We start from the raw sequence: 17,155 nt of genomic DNA, 5'->3' as shown, positions 1-17,155 counted from the left end.
CCATTCCCTAAAGACTTGGGCATCATTTGGTAGAAAGTGTTTAATAATTGGTTTTCGGCCATGTCAGACACATGCAATTCCCCCTACTAATGGCTCTGTTTGGAAGAACTGGGCCTCCTGGGTCAGTGAAGGACAGAAAATAGACAGACGGCAAAAGAGCCCTACGCACTTCTCTCCCCCCCCCCCCCCCCCTCTCTCTCGGATAAACGAGGGAACAAGAGAGAAAGAGAGACACAAGAAGGAGAGAGTGTGCATGTGAGCGCAAAGGAAATGAAGTGGCAATAAGTGCAGCCAAAGGGGAAATGCTCTTCACCGCGAGTTTAATACATCAGACTGGGGATTTGGCAGCCCGCCACACAGCAATTGTTTACCTTTTTGCTCACTGGCTGCATCTGTTCTGTTTTGTAAACGGCACTAAACTATTCGCCCGTAAACACCGGAATCAATAACAACTGCTGAGGGAATTCCCTTATCCCGCCCCTCCCTCTCTTTCCCTCCCTCTCTTCCCCAGGTTTTCATCCCTTACCAACACCCTTTTTCCTTCCCCTAGATCTCCTCCTCTCTCCCTTCGCTCTCTCTGTTTGCTGCCAGTCAAAAGCAGAGTGTGTATATGAGGCAGAGAGAGAGGGAGAGAGAGAGAGAGTGCTGTGTGGCTGATGTTGGATCCCACAGGAGAGACACACAAGGAGAAGACTGATGGCTCGCCAAAAATACCTGCTCTGTTTGTTTGCTCCTTTTGTGTTTTACACTGTTGTCATTCTTAAAAGCTACAAACTGAGACTGGCCACTGTAGACCTGCAGAGTTGGGGTATTTTCAGACATTATTTTACATTCCTCCTGCTCCATATGAAACATAAAGCCGTTTTCTGTTTCACACATTTTGTTGAGTGACACATTGCTTGACTCGTGCTTGTTTTCTTTGAGTGCTTCTGATGAGAAGCATGCGGCTTTTATGGTTATCGCGGTAACCATTGATTTTTCTTTTTGTTTATACAAAAACACCCTCACACTGTGATGTCATATGGGCTGACCTTATATATCAACATATCATTTTCCTTTGCTTTCAGCGCCAGCTTTAAGCACCTGTCCTCCTTTATTGATTCTCAGCACATTGACCTTTGGTTGAACTATTCTGCCTGCTAGTGGCCTTCCTAATTCTACTCGATGAGACATGCCATGCACTACACTATATGACACACCTGGGTGCTTTTAAGCACACCCTCTCCATCAAGCAGCTATGAGAGCCTCCATTTGGCCTCATTGTTCTGACAAAGGTATAATGAGGTTTATATGGCTGTGTACTAGACTGCTATGGCTATAAGGCTATTTGGCTACAGAGACGACGATAAATACCTATAAAGCCTGGGCGGCAGAGCTCGATGAGAGGCTGTGGTAAAACATGGCTAAACATCAAGGTCGTGTGTAACTACTTAGAGTGTGAGTTAGTGAGCAGGTGAACAGTCATCGGGTCACCGTTTGAAGGGAGGAAGGGTTACAAAGGAGAGAGAGAGAGAGGTGATGCTCTGGAAAAGGTGATTGTCCAGATGAAGTGGTGGTGAATGGGTGCTATTCTCAAGTCAATGCCCTGCAGGAGCTGGAAAGGGGTTGGTGGTGTTAGTTGCCCTCTCCCTAACGTGTTCCCGTATAATCAGGTTTAGAGTTACTCTTTTGAGTTGTTGACACGTTTGGTTTTCCCATCACGTTGCGGCACGGAAGGCTATGTTGATTTGCTGGTGACTTCAGAAAGAGACATGATTGTTGGTGCGTGCGCGGATGCGCAGGCCTGGGAATGAGGCTGGCACGTGCGTGTCAGCCGGGTCACGCATGTACACATGCAGAGCGTGGTAGTCTCTCCAGCACAGGCTCCCACCGGACCCTATTACAGAGGAGCTGCCGAGCTGCAGACCCATGCAGCTTAATCACACACGCACACAAATACACACAAATGCATGCGCACACAGTCGAGAACACACCAAATAATTACACAGGTATTCACAAGTGATTTCATACGTGCTTGCACACACACACAAACACACACACACACACCGGCACATAAATAAATGTATGCACCAAGATTTGCAAACACAAACAAACTTGAGGTCAGAGATATTCCACAGAGTCCGGTAGCAGTGTGGCAATTATCCTGCAAGACTGACATGTGCAAATGTGTGTGAAAGTGTCATCTACAAAATCAAGTTATTCATAAGGACCTGCATTACCTGCACATAAACACACACGTGCACAACACCGGTCAGACCCGGAAGCTCATCGACTCTAACTCATAGACAGAGAGAGTCAAGACCTCATGAATGATTGAACCAGGGATCTTTGGGGACAGTGTGTTGTCATATTGTTAGATTTTGTTTAACAATATAGCAAAATTACATTAGGATCCAAAGGCGATGATGTTAAAACGATCGGAAAAGGGCTCCCCCCTCTTCTTTCTTTGAGTTCCAACACTCAATCATCGCTGTGCTTTCAGAGTCAAGGCTAATTCTGAGCTCATCCGTTCCCAAATGACTTTGCTGTAGAGGAGCTCATTTAAGCGGACATACAAAAGTATTTGTGCATGTGTCTGGGAGTATGGCAACGCATCTCCCAGCCGCCCTTTCTACAGCTTAATGCGGAACATCCCCCGGGTGATGGCTTTGGCAGCCTCCAAAATGGGAAATCCATATTTGCCGAGGGGGTCATCGGCGGGTTAGAGGAGAAAAGTTTGTGCCGAGAGAAAAGGATGCGCATGTGTGACTTCTCAGGGAGCAAAGTTTTGCATATTTTTTTTTTACTGTCTCTTTGTTTATGACGCGTATTGGGAAAACATGAACGAGTCGATATTCATAAGAGGCGCCGTGTCAGCCAGGATTTGAAAGGGGGGGGGGGGTTGGGTTTTTTTTAATGAGTGCATGTAGGTCGGGTTGAAAACTTATTTTCACCTGATTGTTGATTCCTTTATTGAACTGTAAACTGTAGTGCAGTTGTCACTTCTCTATATCTCCACCAGTTATGAATTCACAAGCATTTGGTAGTGTTTATCTTTTTCCTATTTTACACGTAATCCCCCCCCCCCCCTCTCTTCACAGCACCAATGGAGCTCCCCATGAAAGGCAGAAGCTTCAGTTTAACATCCCACCAGCTGAGGGCGTTAACCCAACTCGCCTGCACCCTGCTCGGGTTTGAGCAGATTGTGAAGGAGCTGGTCACCAATTTGACTGTCATTGATTGTACAGGAGAGACTCCCTCTGTAAAAGGTAAGACTCCATTCACGTGTGTATTAGAAATCAGACATGTATGTTTTTCTGGGATATTGAATTGTCTTCAAAACCTGCGATGCAGTTTACATTTGCGCTTGCCTCACAGTGAAGAAAGGCTTCCAAAGCATTAGTTAGATCAGATAGATAATGAACGAATACTGTGAAAAGAAATTGTATTTGAGTCAAAATTTTAGTCTTGTTACAGTTGAGAAGACCTGGATTTTTCTTGCTACGGCCCAGCATGTGAGCCAAAGTCCAGTTATTACCTCACAAACCAACACATACACCCACCCACACGCACGCACACACTAACACACACACACACACACACACACACACACACACACACACACACACACACACACACACACACACACACATTGTTACATGTCCTAGCAGGGAATCCGAGTTGTGTCAAAAGAAATGTTATTTTAGTAGAGAATTATCTTGGGTCATAAATAAGCCTTTAGCATCATTTTCCTCTCTCCCCTTTGAACTGCAAAGGGGAGAAAGTCTGCTCTAGAGATGTTATATGAAAGCTTTTGGTGCATGGAGTAATTTCCATAAAGGTTACATTTACAAAAACAAGACTTGCAAAAAGGCTCAATTTACAGAGAGGTAAACAGCCTTTAAAGGGCAGTTATCCAAATCATTAATTCCAGGCAATCAAACGGCTTAATTACCAGAAATTCATCAGATGGGCTTAAAGGTCAAAAAGTGATGCGCTTGCTGCTTCCTCCTCCTTCCATTCCATGCCGTCTTGTTCGGCTAAATTGCCTCGCCTGGGGTCTCACTCTTCGCCTTCCGATTAGGAAACTGTGGCCATGATGTTCACGCTTTATAATTGCAAAACAACCCAACATCCTGTCTGCTTGTCTTCATGTCCCCTCTACATCTCCACGTCTCTCCAAACATCAACACAATCTCCCCTCATGGAATTACCCCATGTAGTTGATGCTATCTGGCTTCAAATCCAATCTAATCCCCAAGTAGAGGCTTGTAAAGCATTACTTAAGTGTTGCATTTCCCTCTGAGGCCTATAGTTATTCTCTGGTCACTTTCCAATTTTTGCCCACAGTAAAGGAGGGGAGCAAAATGAAAAAATGATAAACTTAACATTTATAATTTATAAATAAATATACAGTTATATACTTTTTATTTTGTGTTACTGTACTTTGCACTTACTCTTAACACAATCATATTCTTGTATTATTGTTGGTCGATTCCTCTGATGGGATTTGAGGGTAACCAGGCTACTGAGGATGCTACTTTAGTATTTTAAGATATATTTGAACGGGTTTGCATTTTTTTTCAAGGCATTTTGAAAAAGAACCGAGAAGACTTGAAATCCACAGCTGAAGCACTTCTCCACATGCCAGAGGTGAGACTTTCCTGTGTGTTCCTTTGTAAGAAAGCCGTCTGTTCTATGACAGCTATTCAAAGTCATTCAGGCTCGGTATCATGTTTTCAACAGTTAAAATATCCCCTTCAGCATTCCAAAATGAATTGGCTGTTGGCTACATTTCATATTTTGCAGGGACACGTTTTGGAGTTTGATTGGAGGTCAGCATTTAGAGGGCTGGTCCCTCACATGGCCCACTGTGTTAAAGTGGTGCTGGACGATGTTTGCACCAAGAGTCTACAGAAGGAAGAAGATTTACATTCTTCAGGACAAACCTCCATCACCCTGAGCCGCGCCACGGGACACGCCGCCAGCGCAGCCGGAAACACACATCTCAGAGAAGACTCCTTCTACACCTACTCAGAGAGAGACACTCCTAAAATGATAGCAAAGGTACTGTTTTACTCCTATATATGTTATTCCTTAAAGAGTATAATATATAGGTATGGCAGGTAAGTGACACTCATGCTTGTTAACAAAGTCCTTCAAGTCCAAAGTTATTCTCTTTTTGTCACACACAATGGATCCCACTTCACTTCTATAAAAAATCAGCTGGTCCACGTTTGCACCAAAACCAAAATACACACAAACAAACACGCATTGGTTTCCTAGCAGAAAACACCCTCACTAGAAAGCCCAAATGATTTGGGCCTGACACCGTTGACACTGTGGTTCAGAAAGGTCCTTGGGAGGAATCGTGAGGGCGGGACTAATAGAACAAAAGAGAGACCGTGTAACCCATATGCAATTTAGGGGATACTATGAGGGCTAGATGGTGTGTAGGGGAAGGTTTTGAGTTGGGGAAAGTATAAAGTATACAGATGATAGAGGGATGTATAACAAAGAGGCCAGAGGGAGATCAGGATAAAGACAGGGTAGTTTGAGGGAAGAGATGAGAAGAGAGGGCCTGGGAAATGGCAGGGAGAGGCGAGGTAGACACCGAAGATTGACTTTTCTCAGCAGGGCGACTTGATGTGAGACCAGGCTTAGTGTCCAACTCTTAAAAAAGTTACCCAGTGTTGAGGGCTGGACTTTCACATACTTACTTCTATTTAGAGTGTCACTGCCCTGTTTCTTTTCTTTACTTTCTTTTTTTTGTATTATTTCCGAATAACTTTTCTTCTGAAACTTTCTCAAACTCACTTTCACCCACCTTCTTTTGACTCATGTGCTACCCACTACTCTACCCTTCACTGCACATTGCACAGACTCTTATCATTAATGCCTCACCCTTTTCTCTCCTCCCGCTCTCCCCCTCCCTTATTCCACTAGCCCTTTTACACTGACAGTATTTGTGGCTCTCATTGCTAACTAGTGTCAGAATTTGTCTGTGCTCAGGACCTGTGCAACGCATTTATGCGTAGGTCAACGCTTTAAAGATGAGAGCCTTTCAGCCCAAAGGTTATACATGCATGTATTTGCATTCAATAACACAGAACCAGACAGACATCGAAGACGAGACCGTTAGATATTATATATATATATATATATACCCCATCTGTCCTTTTTCTTCCCCATTGTTTGAGCAGAGAGCAAATTACTACACAAGACATACGCAAGATATATCGCCGGTTCAAAAGCATTATGATGGATCAATATTTCACACATTTATATTCATATGTTCATATGATTACCACACATATGCAGGCTACGATGTTACTGTTCATCCTTCAAAGTACTTTAGGTTGTGTTCTTTTTTTCATTGGTAGTCGGTTGAGAGTTGAATACTAAATACGGTAGATTCAACAGCTGGAACTCGCCCTCTTGTCAGAACTTTCCTTGTTTAGGTGAGCTCTTTTAAATTAGGGTCTGCTTCTCTATTAAACCAGCAGAAGTGCCTTTTTTGTATGGAGACTTCACCCGCATGTTCACTTCACCACTTATCTACTCTGAATCCCGCATGCACAAACAGGCCTCCCTATCCCTTAAAAACGTCATCTCTTTCACCTTGCTGCAATGGTCCAGGTGGGATTCTGGTCTTTGATCTTAGCAAGTTAAGGTTTCTGTCTGACTTGACTGTGGAAGCAGGTGTCTATTTTTTTTTTGGGCGCAAATGTGCATGGGGGGGGGGGGGATAACTACTCGTTGTGTGTGAGATGCTTCTCTGGGGCCTCGCCCTCACTCTGTAATGCATGAACGTTGTGTCCGACCTCTCCTTTCTCTCTGTCAGACCTGAGCTGCTAATGACTACACACAATCAGATATTGACTTAATTGCCCAAACGGTTATTGTTCACAGGCCTTTTAACCCCATCAGAAGATTGTGAATTTTGTGCACACGCTGGAGCTCCGTTCTGACAGAAAGTCGAACTCCCCCTGTCAGCTCCTATGGTCAGTCAAGTTATAGAGTGCGTGACTCTAGCAGCAAGTAACACCAGCTGTGATTGATTGATTGACTAAGGTGACGTCGAGTTTTCTGAGTTATGGTGATTATTTTTTCCCCTTTCTGTGACCCGGCTTCGTAGCATCAGGGAAATGTGCCCAGTTTGAAGTATTTCTAAGAATCTATCTGACTCATAACTCACTTCTAGGTGTATACGTTTGGATTGGGCATGAACACACACACACACACACATACACACACGTGACTCCTTGGAACTTGCCTGGTCATCTTTCATTTTTTCCAATGTGTTTTCAAAAGGAAGCATACAAGGTGGAACAACAAAAACAACAAAGTGGTGTCAAGGTGTGCTTTTGTGCATCTTGTTCTCGGCAGATATGTGAACAGGGTTGCTTTTTAAAGAACACATATTAAACTTTTTTTATTGAATGCATTTATTTCTTCCATGATTTGGCACTATAAACCATCACAAAGCACATACAAACACAAGAAGAGGGATATGATGTGGGCGATCTTGTCTCTATAGGCCTTTTTTCCAGACCAAATGTGGATAAATTAAATAAATCTTTCTTGGTAGTTGATATAAGACCATTTCCTTTTCTTTCATTTTGAGCACATCTGTATCCCCATTGACCACTAGGCTTAACACTTAACATTTCTTCTTCAATGTGGTGAACATGATATATGCTGTTACAATATTACACAAGAGATTATATATCCTCATAAATGAAGGTTTTATTTGACGTTATATCAATTATGCAAGTTCAACAGTTTATGTGGAAGGACTTTACTGGAAACAGCTGTATTCAACATTTGCCCTGATGTTTGCTTTTCAGCTATCATGTGGTATGAACAATGCAGAAAAATGCATGTGAAATATCAGCTCATTCTCAAATCCTTCTCATTCTTACGCCTCCACACAAATGTTCCATTATTGATGTCTAATGAGGTTGCTTTCTGAAGTGGTTCCTCTAACTGACATATTTCTCCTCAGATATTGAGAACATCTTATCTTGTCTATCTGTCTTCAGTTCTGTGGAGCAATCGTGAGTGAGCTGGATGCCCTGCTACCCTTGGCAGCAGCCTGCAGGGACAACTCTCTCCTGGAGGTGCGGTCGAGCTTTGTGGAGGGATGTAGCAGGGCATCGTTTTCCATGCTGTCCCATTTGCAAGACAGGGCCCTTGAGGTACCATCTTCTGCACCTCTGAGGAACCTGCCTGCTCTGTTGGCCTCTTGCATTCATGTGCACCAACGACTGGAGCACTACCATGCAAGGCTGAAAGATTCATATACTACTGCAGCTAAAGTGTAAGGAGAGGTTTTATGCATGCGTGTCTGGTTGTGATGTCAGTGTTATTGCACAGGATTTAAATGGTATATTGGCTGCTGTGTATTGATGTATTTGTTTGTTTTACAACATTCCCTCTACACCTGTCCCTCTCAAAACCACTCCAGCATTCATTGGAATAAATACAGAGTGTTTTTTGTTCATTGAGTGCACCTTGGGATTTGAGTAAATAACTTGAAATGCAATTTGAAGGTCCAAAACTTAGATGGTAAACTTATGACTGCCTTTCAAGGGGAACAACAACATTTAAATTGAGCAATGGGGAGTATTTCTCTATGGGTTAGTGACGCTGAATGGCTGCACTAATTAGTAAAAACAGGGACATTAGTCACTTTGGAAAATTAGGATTCTACTGTCCATATTGTATAACCACAGTCACAATACGTTAAAACATCAATACAACAGTGATATATAAACCTACAGATGGTGAGTGTAAAGGGCATTGGGCTTTGTCAAAATTATCAGACAGGCCTTGCTTCCAACATCTTTATCTTTAACATAACTCAATTATTTCCAAACTGCTGTTAATCGCTCCACAATAATCAAACCTTGCTCAACAAAAAATAAACTAAGGTGCATCAGAAACCGGTGTGCCACAGTAAATCATTACATCACTACATCTAACTCCAGATGCTCTGTTTGAATTGACGATTATTTAATATATATTCCTGCAGATTCCTGCTTTCCAAATGTAGGAGTCATTGTGAGAGTAGAAACGATGGATAAGGGTTAATGACCCCAATATAATGTCTACATCTGCTGAATTTTTATGCCCCAAAATACCCCCCTTAACCTCTGCCCTCCACACGTGCCCTTTTAAAGGCATCCTTTGTGCCCTCAGTGCTCTGGTTGTTGCCCCCCTCCACCTGCACTCGTGCCCCCTCCGGTCATAAAGCACTTCCCTCTCTCTACTCCCCCTGGTTTTACACCTCCTGCACCCCTGTTAAACTCTTGCCTCTCTCTGGAAAGTTGCACGGATACGAAATGTGCCTCTTGACTTTTAGAATAAATCATCAGTTCCCACACATGATCGCTGAATAGACAGTAATCAATTCTGTGTTTTGGTAAAGAGGATCGTGCACTGCTGGATTCTTGACCCCCAGTGGCCCCTTTCCTCATGTATCATTTGCGGTGTGGATTGGATCTTTACCGGCATTGCCGTGAAAGGTTTGTTTCTCTCCCCCCATGCGCAGATCCCTAACTCTGCTGCCTATTCAGAAGTACCAGGACACAGTGGAGGCATTGCGAGACCAGCTGGCCACCTACTGTATCCAGGTCTGTTCCACCTGCATTCTTCAAGACGCAGAGAGTCACCACTGGGCCGACCCCAAACCTTTCTACGAGGTAAATCGTTTTTGCACTTCCCTAGGGTGGCGGGTTTTCTTTCTCCTCGAGGCGTCAAAAAAAAAAAAACCTTCTCCACACCATGCTCAACTCTAACAATAAAATATATTTAACTGTCTTCATAAACTTAGCTGAGTTAAAGGTTTTGACATTGAAGATGTATAAGTGGAGCCTTTTTTAGTATTACTTATTCACCCCCAAATCAAAGAGGCTAACACATAAAACATCTGGTGTGGATTTCTCTTCTTTCATTGTAAAAAGTGGCACGGGTCTTTACTCAACTTTTTCTGTTGATTTGAAGAACTCTAGGAATTTTACTCTAGAGCTTTCTCGCTTTTTCTTTTCATTCCCACAATACACCTTTACCGCCTACTCTCCCGCTTCTTACCAATCCTTCTACTCCGAGCTCCCTGAGAACATCTGTGGCTTCCATGCTGCCCTGGGGGCTCCTGGGATTCAGCTGTCTGAAGTCTGCAGTCTACACTGGGACTGTCTGGAAACAGCATAGGGCCTCTGAAATTCCCCTACCTTTATGCCCTTAAACCAATCTAAACCTGCTCTCTCTTTCATACTTTACCCTGCTTTTGCCTTTTTTTCCCCCTTTGTTCCTCACTCCTTCCCTGGGTCACTGGTGTCAGACAGACCTGCTGTGCGCAGGTGTGTGCTTTTGTTAAAGCAAGGCTGTGTGCGTCTGTGCAGATGAGTGTGCAGCTGCATCTCTGCATTTCATGCTTATGTATGTTTTCATATCTGTTGTATTGAATGCATGAAGTTTCCTTCTCCTGGATCCCCAGCCCTGCGTCTTGGCTGCTTTACAGCTAATTGCAGCTCCACGATAGACCCTTATTTTGCTCCTTTTTGTCTTATAACATTGATATGGACACATTAATAGTTGTTGGCAGAGAACTATTTAAAATACGATAAAACAACACATGAGTTCAGTTAGAGAAATCTAAAGTGTGGAGCATGACTTTCCTTATCAGGATTTTGCCTTCAGACCCAAATGCTACATTTTATTTGAGAGAGCAGTTGTGAGTATCCAATTTAATTCCATCCTTCCATCCATCCCAGTCCTCACTGCTGACCTTCATGTAAAATAAAAATGTGTTTGACGTTGGCCTGGCAGGTTAAGTAAAAGTTTGACTTGAGTAAACGTATTAACATTTCCAACCACACATATAGTTCTGGCTGCTCTTGTTTTGGATCCAACGTCTGTGTCCGCAGGCGGGAATGGCGGCCTAATCCCGGACATAAAGTGTGGTCACGCTCCCCATCAACCACGGATCCCTAAATGACTGCCTCCAGGGAGGAGAGGAAGGAGGTGGAAGGAGAGAAGTACCATATGAGATAGATGAGGTGTTGTGGTTAAGAAAAGAAAACGTTACTTTTGGGCAGGATTTTTTTAAAGATGGTCAGAAGTTTTGGGTTCCTTGTCTTCACCTTGCACATTTGATGGAAGTTAAACGTGACCCGAAAGTACTAGGTCACGGGTACAAGCGGCCCAAATGGGTTTCCTCAATAGAGTGGCTGGCGTCTCCCTTAGAGACAGGGTGAGAAGCTCAGCCATTCGGGAGGAGCTCGGAGTGGTTCTTTGCGTTAAACGGAGCCAGTTGAGGTGGTTTGAGCATCTGGTAATGATGCCCCCGGGACGCCTCCCTTGGCACGTCCAGCTGGGAAGAGGCCCCGTGGAAGACCCAGGACCAGGTGGAGAGATTATATCTCTGCACTGGCCTGGGAACGCCTTGGGATCCCCCAGTCAGAGCTGGTAGATGCGGCCAGGGAAAGGAAAGTTTGGGGTCCCCTGCTGGAGCTGTTGCCCCCGCGACCCGACCCCGGGTAAGCGGTTGAAGATGGATGGATGGAAGGTTTAACAGGAGGAGGCGAGGATAATAATCTCCTTTCATTCATCGGTCGATCGCTCTCTCTGCATTTGTTCTTTCTCACCCTCACTCGGTTCCATTTATTCAGTGACTCTTTCAATGTTTCCCCTTTTCCTTTTCTCCCTCTGTACGTATATGGATGTGCATGCCAGAGTGTGTGGTGATGTGTTCTTCAGTAGGGGACTTTTAAAGCAGGCTTGAATCCCTGTTGGGGGCTTGGGGGGGGGGGGGGGGTGGGGGGGGACCAGGTGCAGAGGCGGGTGGCGTGACCAATGAGACGTGCTGGTGTTGACAGACAGCCTCTTTGTCTTGCCTCTTTCTTGTCCTTCATGTTTTTCTCTCCATCTTGTTCTCTTCCTCTGTTGTTCTCTCCCTCTCCTCTTGTTTTTTATCTGTTTTGTTTCTCTGTCAATATCCATATCGCAAAATACCATATCTACCCCCTCCCCCTCTCCCACTGTCTTCCACAGGGTGAGCGCTGCTCTTTCTCGGTACAGATGTGGTTCTACTTCCTGCGTGGGCTCCGTAGCGACCTCTGGTCGCTGCTCCCGGCGGAGATGGCCAAGGACGTGCTCGGCCAGGTGCTTTCAGAGACGTTACAGCTGCTGGTGCAGAGATATGCTAGGGCCCGTCCTTCGTACAAGAGACACATGCAAATCAGGTACAGTGTTATTACATGAGCCCCTATTTTTTTTAGAAATGCTTAATCTATAAACCCTCCTAAAAAAGGCAAAAAAATCTATAATGTGCCATACTGGCCTTAATTTTATTTGGTTCACATTATTTTCATTATTTGTAATATCATTTCGTGTAATTAAATCATATAGTGTGATGATAATGTAAAATGTAAATAATAGAATGTAAATAATAGAACTGTTGTAATGTAACTGTTGCTTTAAGGGCTTCTGGTTGGCTTAACAGCATTGGTTCAGGGTTTTCTCCTGCCCTTGGAAAGGGTAACTGATGAAGTAACCTCAACTCATTTTAGACCAAGCTGCTTAAAGTGCCTTGATGAAACTGATAATGGATACAACTACAATTCCAAGCAGGCTAATTTAATCTGATCTCCAGAATTGCTATCAAATGGACCTTGTGGGGGAATTCAATTTTCTCAATTGCTGTTTGCAAGGTCCATTCTGTCTTTCAAACCCTAGGATTCCTATTAGTTTTGTATCAAAATATAGGTAGAATCCAATCTAAACAATTTTCAATGACTATAGATTGTTTGTGTATAGCTCTCCTTTTATGTTTTATCTTCATGATTTTTCCTCATTATCTTTGTCACATATCGTATTTGTATAGCCAAAATGAACTAATGGATCAACGTTGGTTATATATACAGGAATAATGTGATGGTAAATTAAATCAGTAGATCCTAGTGAGAACACTTAATTGGTTGACCTCTCTCACTGTTTCACTAAGCTCCTGCGGGTCCAATGCTGGAGGTGGTCCAACTGAGTGTTAACGCGTCAAAGGCCCACTCTTTGTACAGGCTCAGGGGATCATTTACTCCATCTTCTTCCTCCTCCTAAAAGCTGAATAAGGCCGATGAACAGGCTAAACCGTGACACACAGCGAGAGTAGTAAAGAGTGTCAAAGATGAAGTGCCTTTTACATGTGTAGCACCACAGGATGTCAACACAACGCCTGGTTTATGTTGCTTTGGATATGTATGCTTTACTAGAGGGACATTTGTAAACTGTAAGAAAAGCCTAAACAGATGGCTTTTCAATATGTATCAAAGTTACCGTTGTGTGTAGCAGTCGCATAGTTACTGTTATGCTACCTCAACCCTCGCCCTGTATTGGCCCATTGCTGTGTGTGTTTCTTATAACAAGTCAGGCCGTGGGAATAGAGCGCATAAGGCAAAGAGGAAAGATGAGCAGCTCTGCGCGACCAATTGAGGAAGCAGATTTAGGGACGTATCAATGTACAAGCAATGACTTTTATTGGGAAATCCAAAGCCCATTGTATACTTAACTTTCCTACAGTAAAATCCCCTGGAGGTTCTTTTATCTGGCTGGATGTGCAATGAGGCTGTTTGTTCAGGATTTATTGGTGGATGCAGTCGTTGAAGACAGGGATTTTTATTTCAGTGCCTTTTCCCTTTGTGTTCCCTTTGTGTTTCTGTCACATATTCACACACATTGAACCTTTACTGTTTCCATCTATACATTCACCGTTTTTGTTTTCTTTCAGATGTGACATTACAGTATTGTTGCTTTATGTGGAGGAGCTGATGTGGAGCGTCTGTGGAAGTCCCGAGGCCTTGGTGCGCTCCAATCCTTCTACAGCAATTGCCATAATAGCTGGCGGATCAGACTGGCTATACCAAATCCACAGCCTGTGTGACCAACTCCTGACCGTCCTTACCATTGTCACTGCACCTCTATCTTTGCTCTATAGGTTAGTATGGACGCTATGCTTTTGTTATTCAACAGTAAGTAAGTCAAATATGACTTAATGGATTTGGCCCCACACTGTACTATACTATGCACACAAGAGGATTTATTTGGTTTGATTAAATCATTACTATTACTTTTTTTTTAATGAATTATTAATTGTTCAGAATTGCAATGTATGATCTCAATTCCTCCAGGGTATTTATGAATAACCCTGCAAAAGAATCTACGCAACATCAGCCTAACAGTCATGTTGTCCACTGGCTGAATGCTATCAACCCTGACCTCTTCTCAGAGCAGGCCATACGGTATGTAAAATACACCCATCACACCATCCATCCCTCATCATGTAGTAAGTACCCTGAGCAAGTCAACGCACAAACTCACCAAACACACCTCCACCCACTGGGTAGAGAACCATATGAATGCGTGTGTGTGTGTGAAATTATAGCCGCATGCTGTATAAGAGGACATATTACCACCCTTAGCAGTTGCTCGGGGCTTCAAGCTAGAGTTGCGGTGGCAATATAACACAGATGCATGCTGAGAAAGTAAAGTAATAAATAAACTGTAGCCGCTGACACTGATTTGTTTATGTTGGTGGTTACTGAGGGCTTTGCACATGAGGAGTCAACAGGGCACGCTGCGATGTGCTCGAATGTGTACATGCGTGCGCACACGTGTACATGTGTGAACAGTAACTGTTGTGACCTCACTAAGGTGCAGTCAATCGAACGCACCCTCCTCCCCTCTCATCTCCCTCACTGCCAGAGGTGATGTCATGCGTGCTGATGGAGCACAAATCAAACTCTCATGCTCCTAAGTATTTGGAGAGCTAAAATTAGTGTAGTTTAATGACCTCTTTATTTTTTTGGACCCACCTCCTGCCAGCATCCCAGGGCCAGTTCCACGGGTCCTGAGCCAGGTTTTTGCCTCAGAGGCAAGATCTCTCTGCAGCCCATTAAACTAATACCCATTGTTATGGATATTAAATGAAACAATAATAAAAACCAGAACGCACATAAATAAATCATCTGGCATGCTGTAAAGAAAGTATTTCTTTACCCCCATCATGCATCTTTTTCTCTTGCCTTTGTCCGTTTGTGTGTGTGTGTGTCCGTGTGTCTCGTTTCCTGAAGCTGACCCAGCACTGTAGCCGGCTACATTTGCCAGAGCAGTTAAAAAGAGGATTTCTTGTGGATTTGCGGTCCTAGTGACATTATAAATTGTAGTTTCAGATTAAGGCATAGTTCCCCTCAGTCAAACAGCGGGGCGCAGCCTGCTCTGGCTCCCTGGCTCAAATGGAATGGTTCATTTCTGGGCGGACGTCCCCTACTTTCCCTCCCACCTCCTCCCTCTTCAGACAAACTCTGTGCATTCCTTCCATTAGATTTTATTGAGATGTATAAAGTAATAATCAGGCACACGCATTTCAGCCCGCCCTCACCCTTGCACACATTCATAACCACAAGCACGAGCTCTGGAGGGTGCACACACACAGAAACCCAGGACACGGCTCATTACCCACAGCTGGCGGCAGCCTCTTGGTTATACAAAAGACGTAGGAGGGGGGTACTGCCGTATATTCATGTATTTGGCTGTCTCCCAAATGTTAATTTGGTTTTAGCTGGCCGAGATTAGAGCTAATTCCTTCCCGGTGCACACTATAAGTAATCGAGAGTCAAGGCATTTGTAGATTAAACTCATATCGGTACTGAGTGACACTGAGGGAAGTTACAATTGCAGCATAAACACTATTTCCTCCCAGATTGTGATCTAATACAACAGCGATTTGAGTTTCCTGTCTTTCACTTTTCCCTATTTTACAGTCTCTTGCTAAATGGACTGCTATCCGTATACTCACCTGACACTGCAGAACTGTCAACTTTGTTTTTCCTCCTTCCGCTCTCAGTGACGGCCTTATGGGCCATGCGGCTTCTGTGTGTCAGCTGAGGCTGCTGATCTCTGACCCAGGATTCAATCCCAGGTTGCTACTGCAAATGCTGCTGTACAAAGACTGTCACCTGTCCACAATTCTCCTGGAACACTCTCGTAAGTCTGTTTTTTAAGGTGCATGCGTTAATGGATGATGGGAACAGTGTGTGTGCGTGTGTGTGTGTGTTTACATACCTAGCTGTCATTCCTTGGATCAGTGTCATTAATTCTTTAATACTTTTTATAATACTGAACCAACAGAGTCGATCGCCGGGGGGGGGGGAGGGGGGGGCACATGTGCAGGATGAAGTTTACCGATGTTGTAATAATGGTACTGTACGATCCTAAGCGAGTTAAACAGACCGTAGATGAGATCTATCCATTTTATGAAGTTATCATCAGCATCTTTGCCATCATCATCATTTTCACCTTGCTCACCATCATCACTAAATCAATAGAAAGCAGTAATAAACACAAAAGGGGCCCGGGCGGAGCACACGCGCTGACCTTTAAAGATTTTCCCTTCGTTCTTCTCCCCTCCGCACCGGCAACAGTCTAACCTTTAAAGACTGTTGTGCACTCGCACATTAATTCACATTATAGCGACCTCATTAATAACAACTCTCACTGTCTCGTTCTCCAGCTCGGTCTGGCTCAGAAACTCTGCAATGCTTCTCCCAGCACGTTGCCGTAAATCAACGCTGGAAGCGCTGACTCTCGCGTGTTATCACGGTGACGGGCTAATTAACCAGGAAGCAGACAGACAGAAGGAACAGCTCGCATGAGTGCACTCCCACAAGCCACTGCATTTTCCCCATACGTTTTTAGAGCGTGTTTCTTGATGCTCTATTCACAAGAAATTCAACTTAAGAGCGTGATACAGTGCGTCACTGACCTCAATTGGACTCTGATTTGTCCAAATGAACTGGTGTTGCAGTAACTGTTAAAGTCGGCAAAATGTGTTTCATTAACCGCGCGTTTTCATTCCCATCGTCGCTCTGTGGCCCATTTTAAGATGAAGTGAAACCTCCTTATGAAATCAAACTAGCTGGCAAACTGGATATCCTAGCTATGTAACTATTGCCGAAGGGTAACACTTTGTCCACATTTACAGATCAATGCAGTACAAAAATCATGCACAACTCTCCCTCAATCAGAATATATGCTACTTCAGCTACACACACATACACACGCACATACCCACACACATCCTTTTATTATCATCAGCGTGTCTGCTTCCAATTACACAGGT

The 17,155-nt window shown here is 43.9% G+C and overlaps 1 protein-coding gene across 1 annotated transcript in view; it reads left to right on the top strand.

Moving 5' to 3' along the window:
- The window catches only part of kiaa0825 (KIAA0825 ortholog), a 95,998-nt gene that overhangs the window by 16,073 nt on the left and 62,770 nt on the right, over window positions 1-17,155 (top strand). The window contains exons 9-17 of the mRNA XM_062562377.1: window positions 3,081-3,248; window positions 4,568-4,632; window positions 4,789-5,046; window positions 8,025-8,302; window positions 9,536-9,686; window positions 12,037-12,227; window positions 13,766-13,972; window positions 14,166-14,276; window positions 15,881-16,020. Coding sequence (XP_062418361.1) covers window positions 3,081-3,248; window positions 4,568-4,632; window positions 4,789-5,046; window positions 8,025-8,302; window positions 9,536-9,686; window positions 12,037-12,227; window positions 13,766-13,972; window positions 14,166-14,276; window positions 15,881-16,020 — 1,569 coding nt within the window. The remainder of the gene's footprint in view (window positions 1-3,080; window positions 3,249-4,567; window positions 4,633-4,788; window positions 5,047-8,024; window positions 8,303-9,535; window positions 9,687-12,036; window positions 12,228-13,765; window positions 13,973-14,165; window positions 14,277-15,880; window positions 16,021-17,155) is intronic.

This window comes from Pungitius pungitius, chromosome 5 (assembly GCF_949316345.1).
Source record: "Pungitius pungitius chromosome 5, fPunPun2.1, whole genome shotgun sequence".
NCBI lineage: Eukaryota > Metazoa > Chordata > Actinopteri > Perciformes > Gasterosteidae > Pungitius > Pungitius pungitius.
Note: the sequence above shows the minus strand (reverse complement) of the source record. Positions and strands in the feature narration are given on the sequence as shown.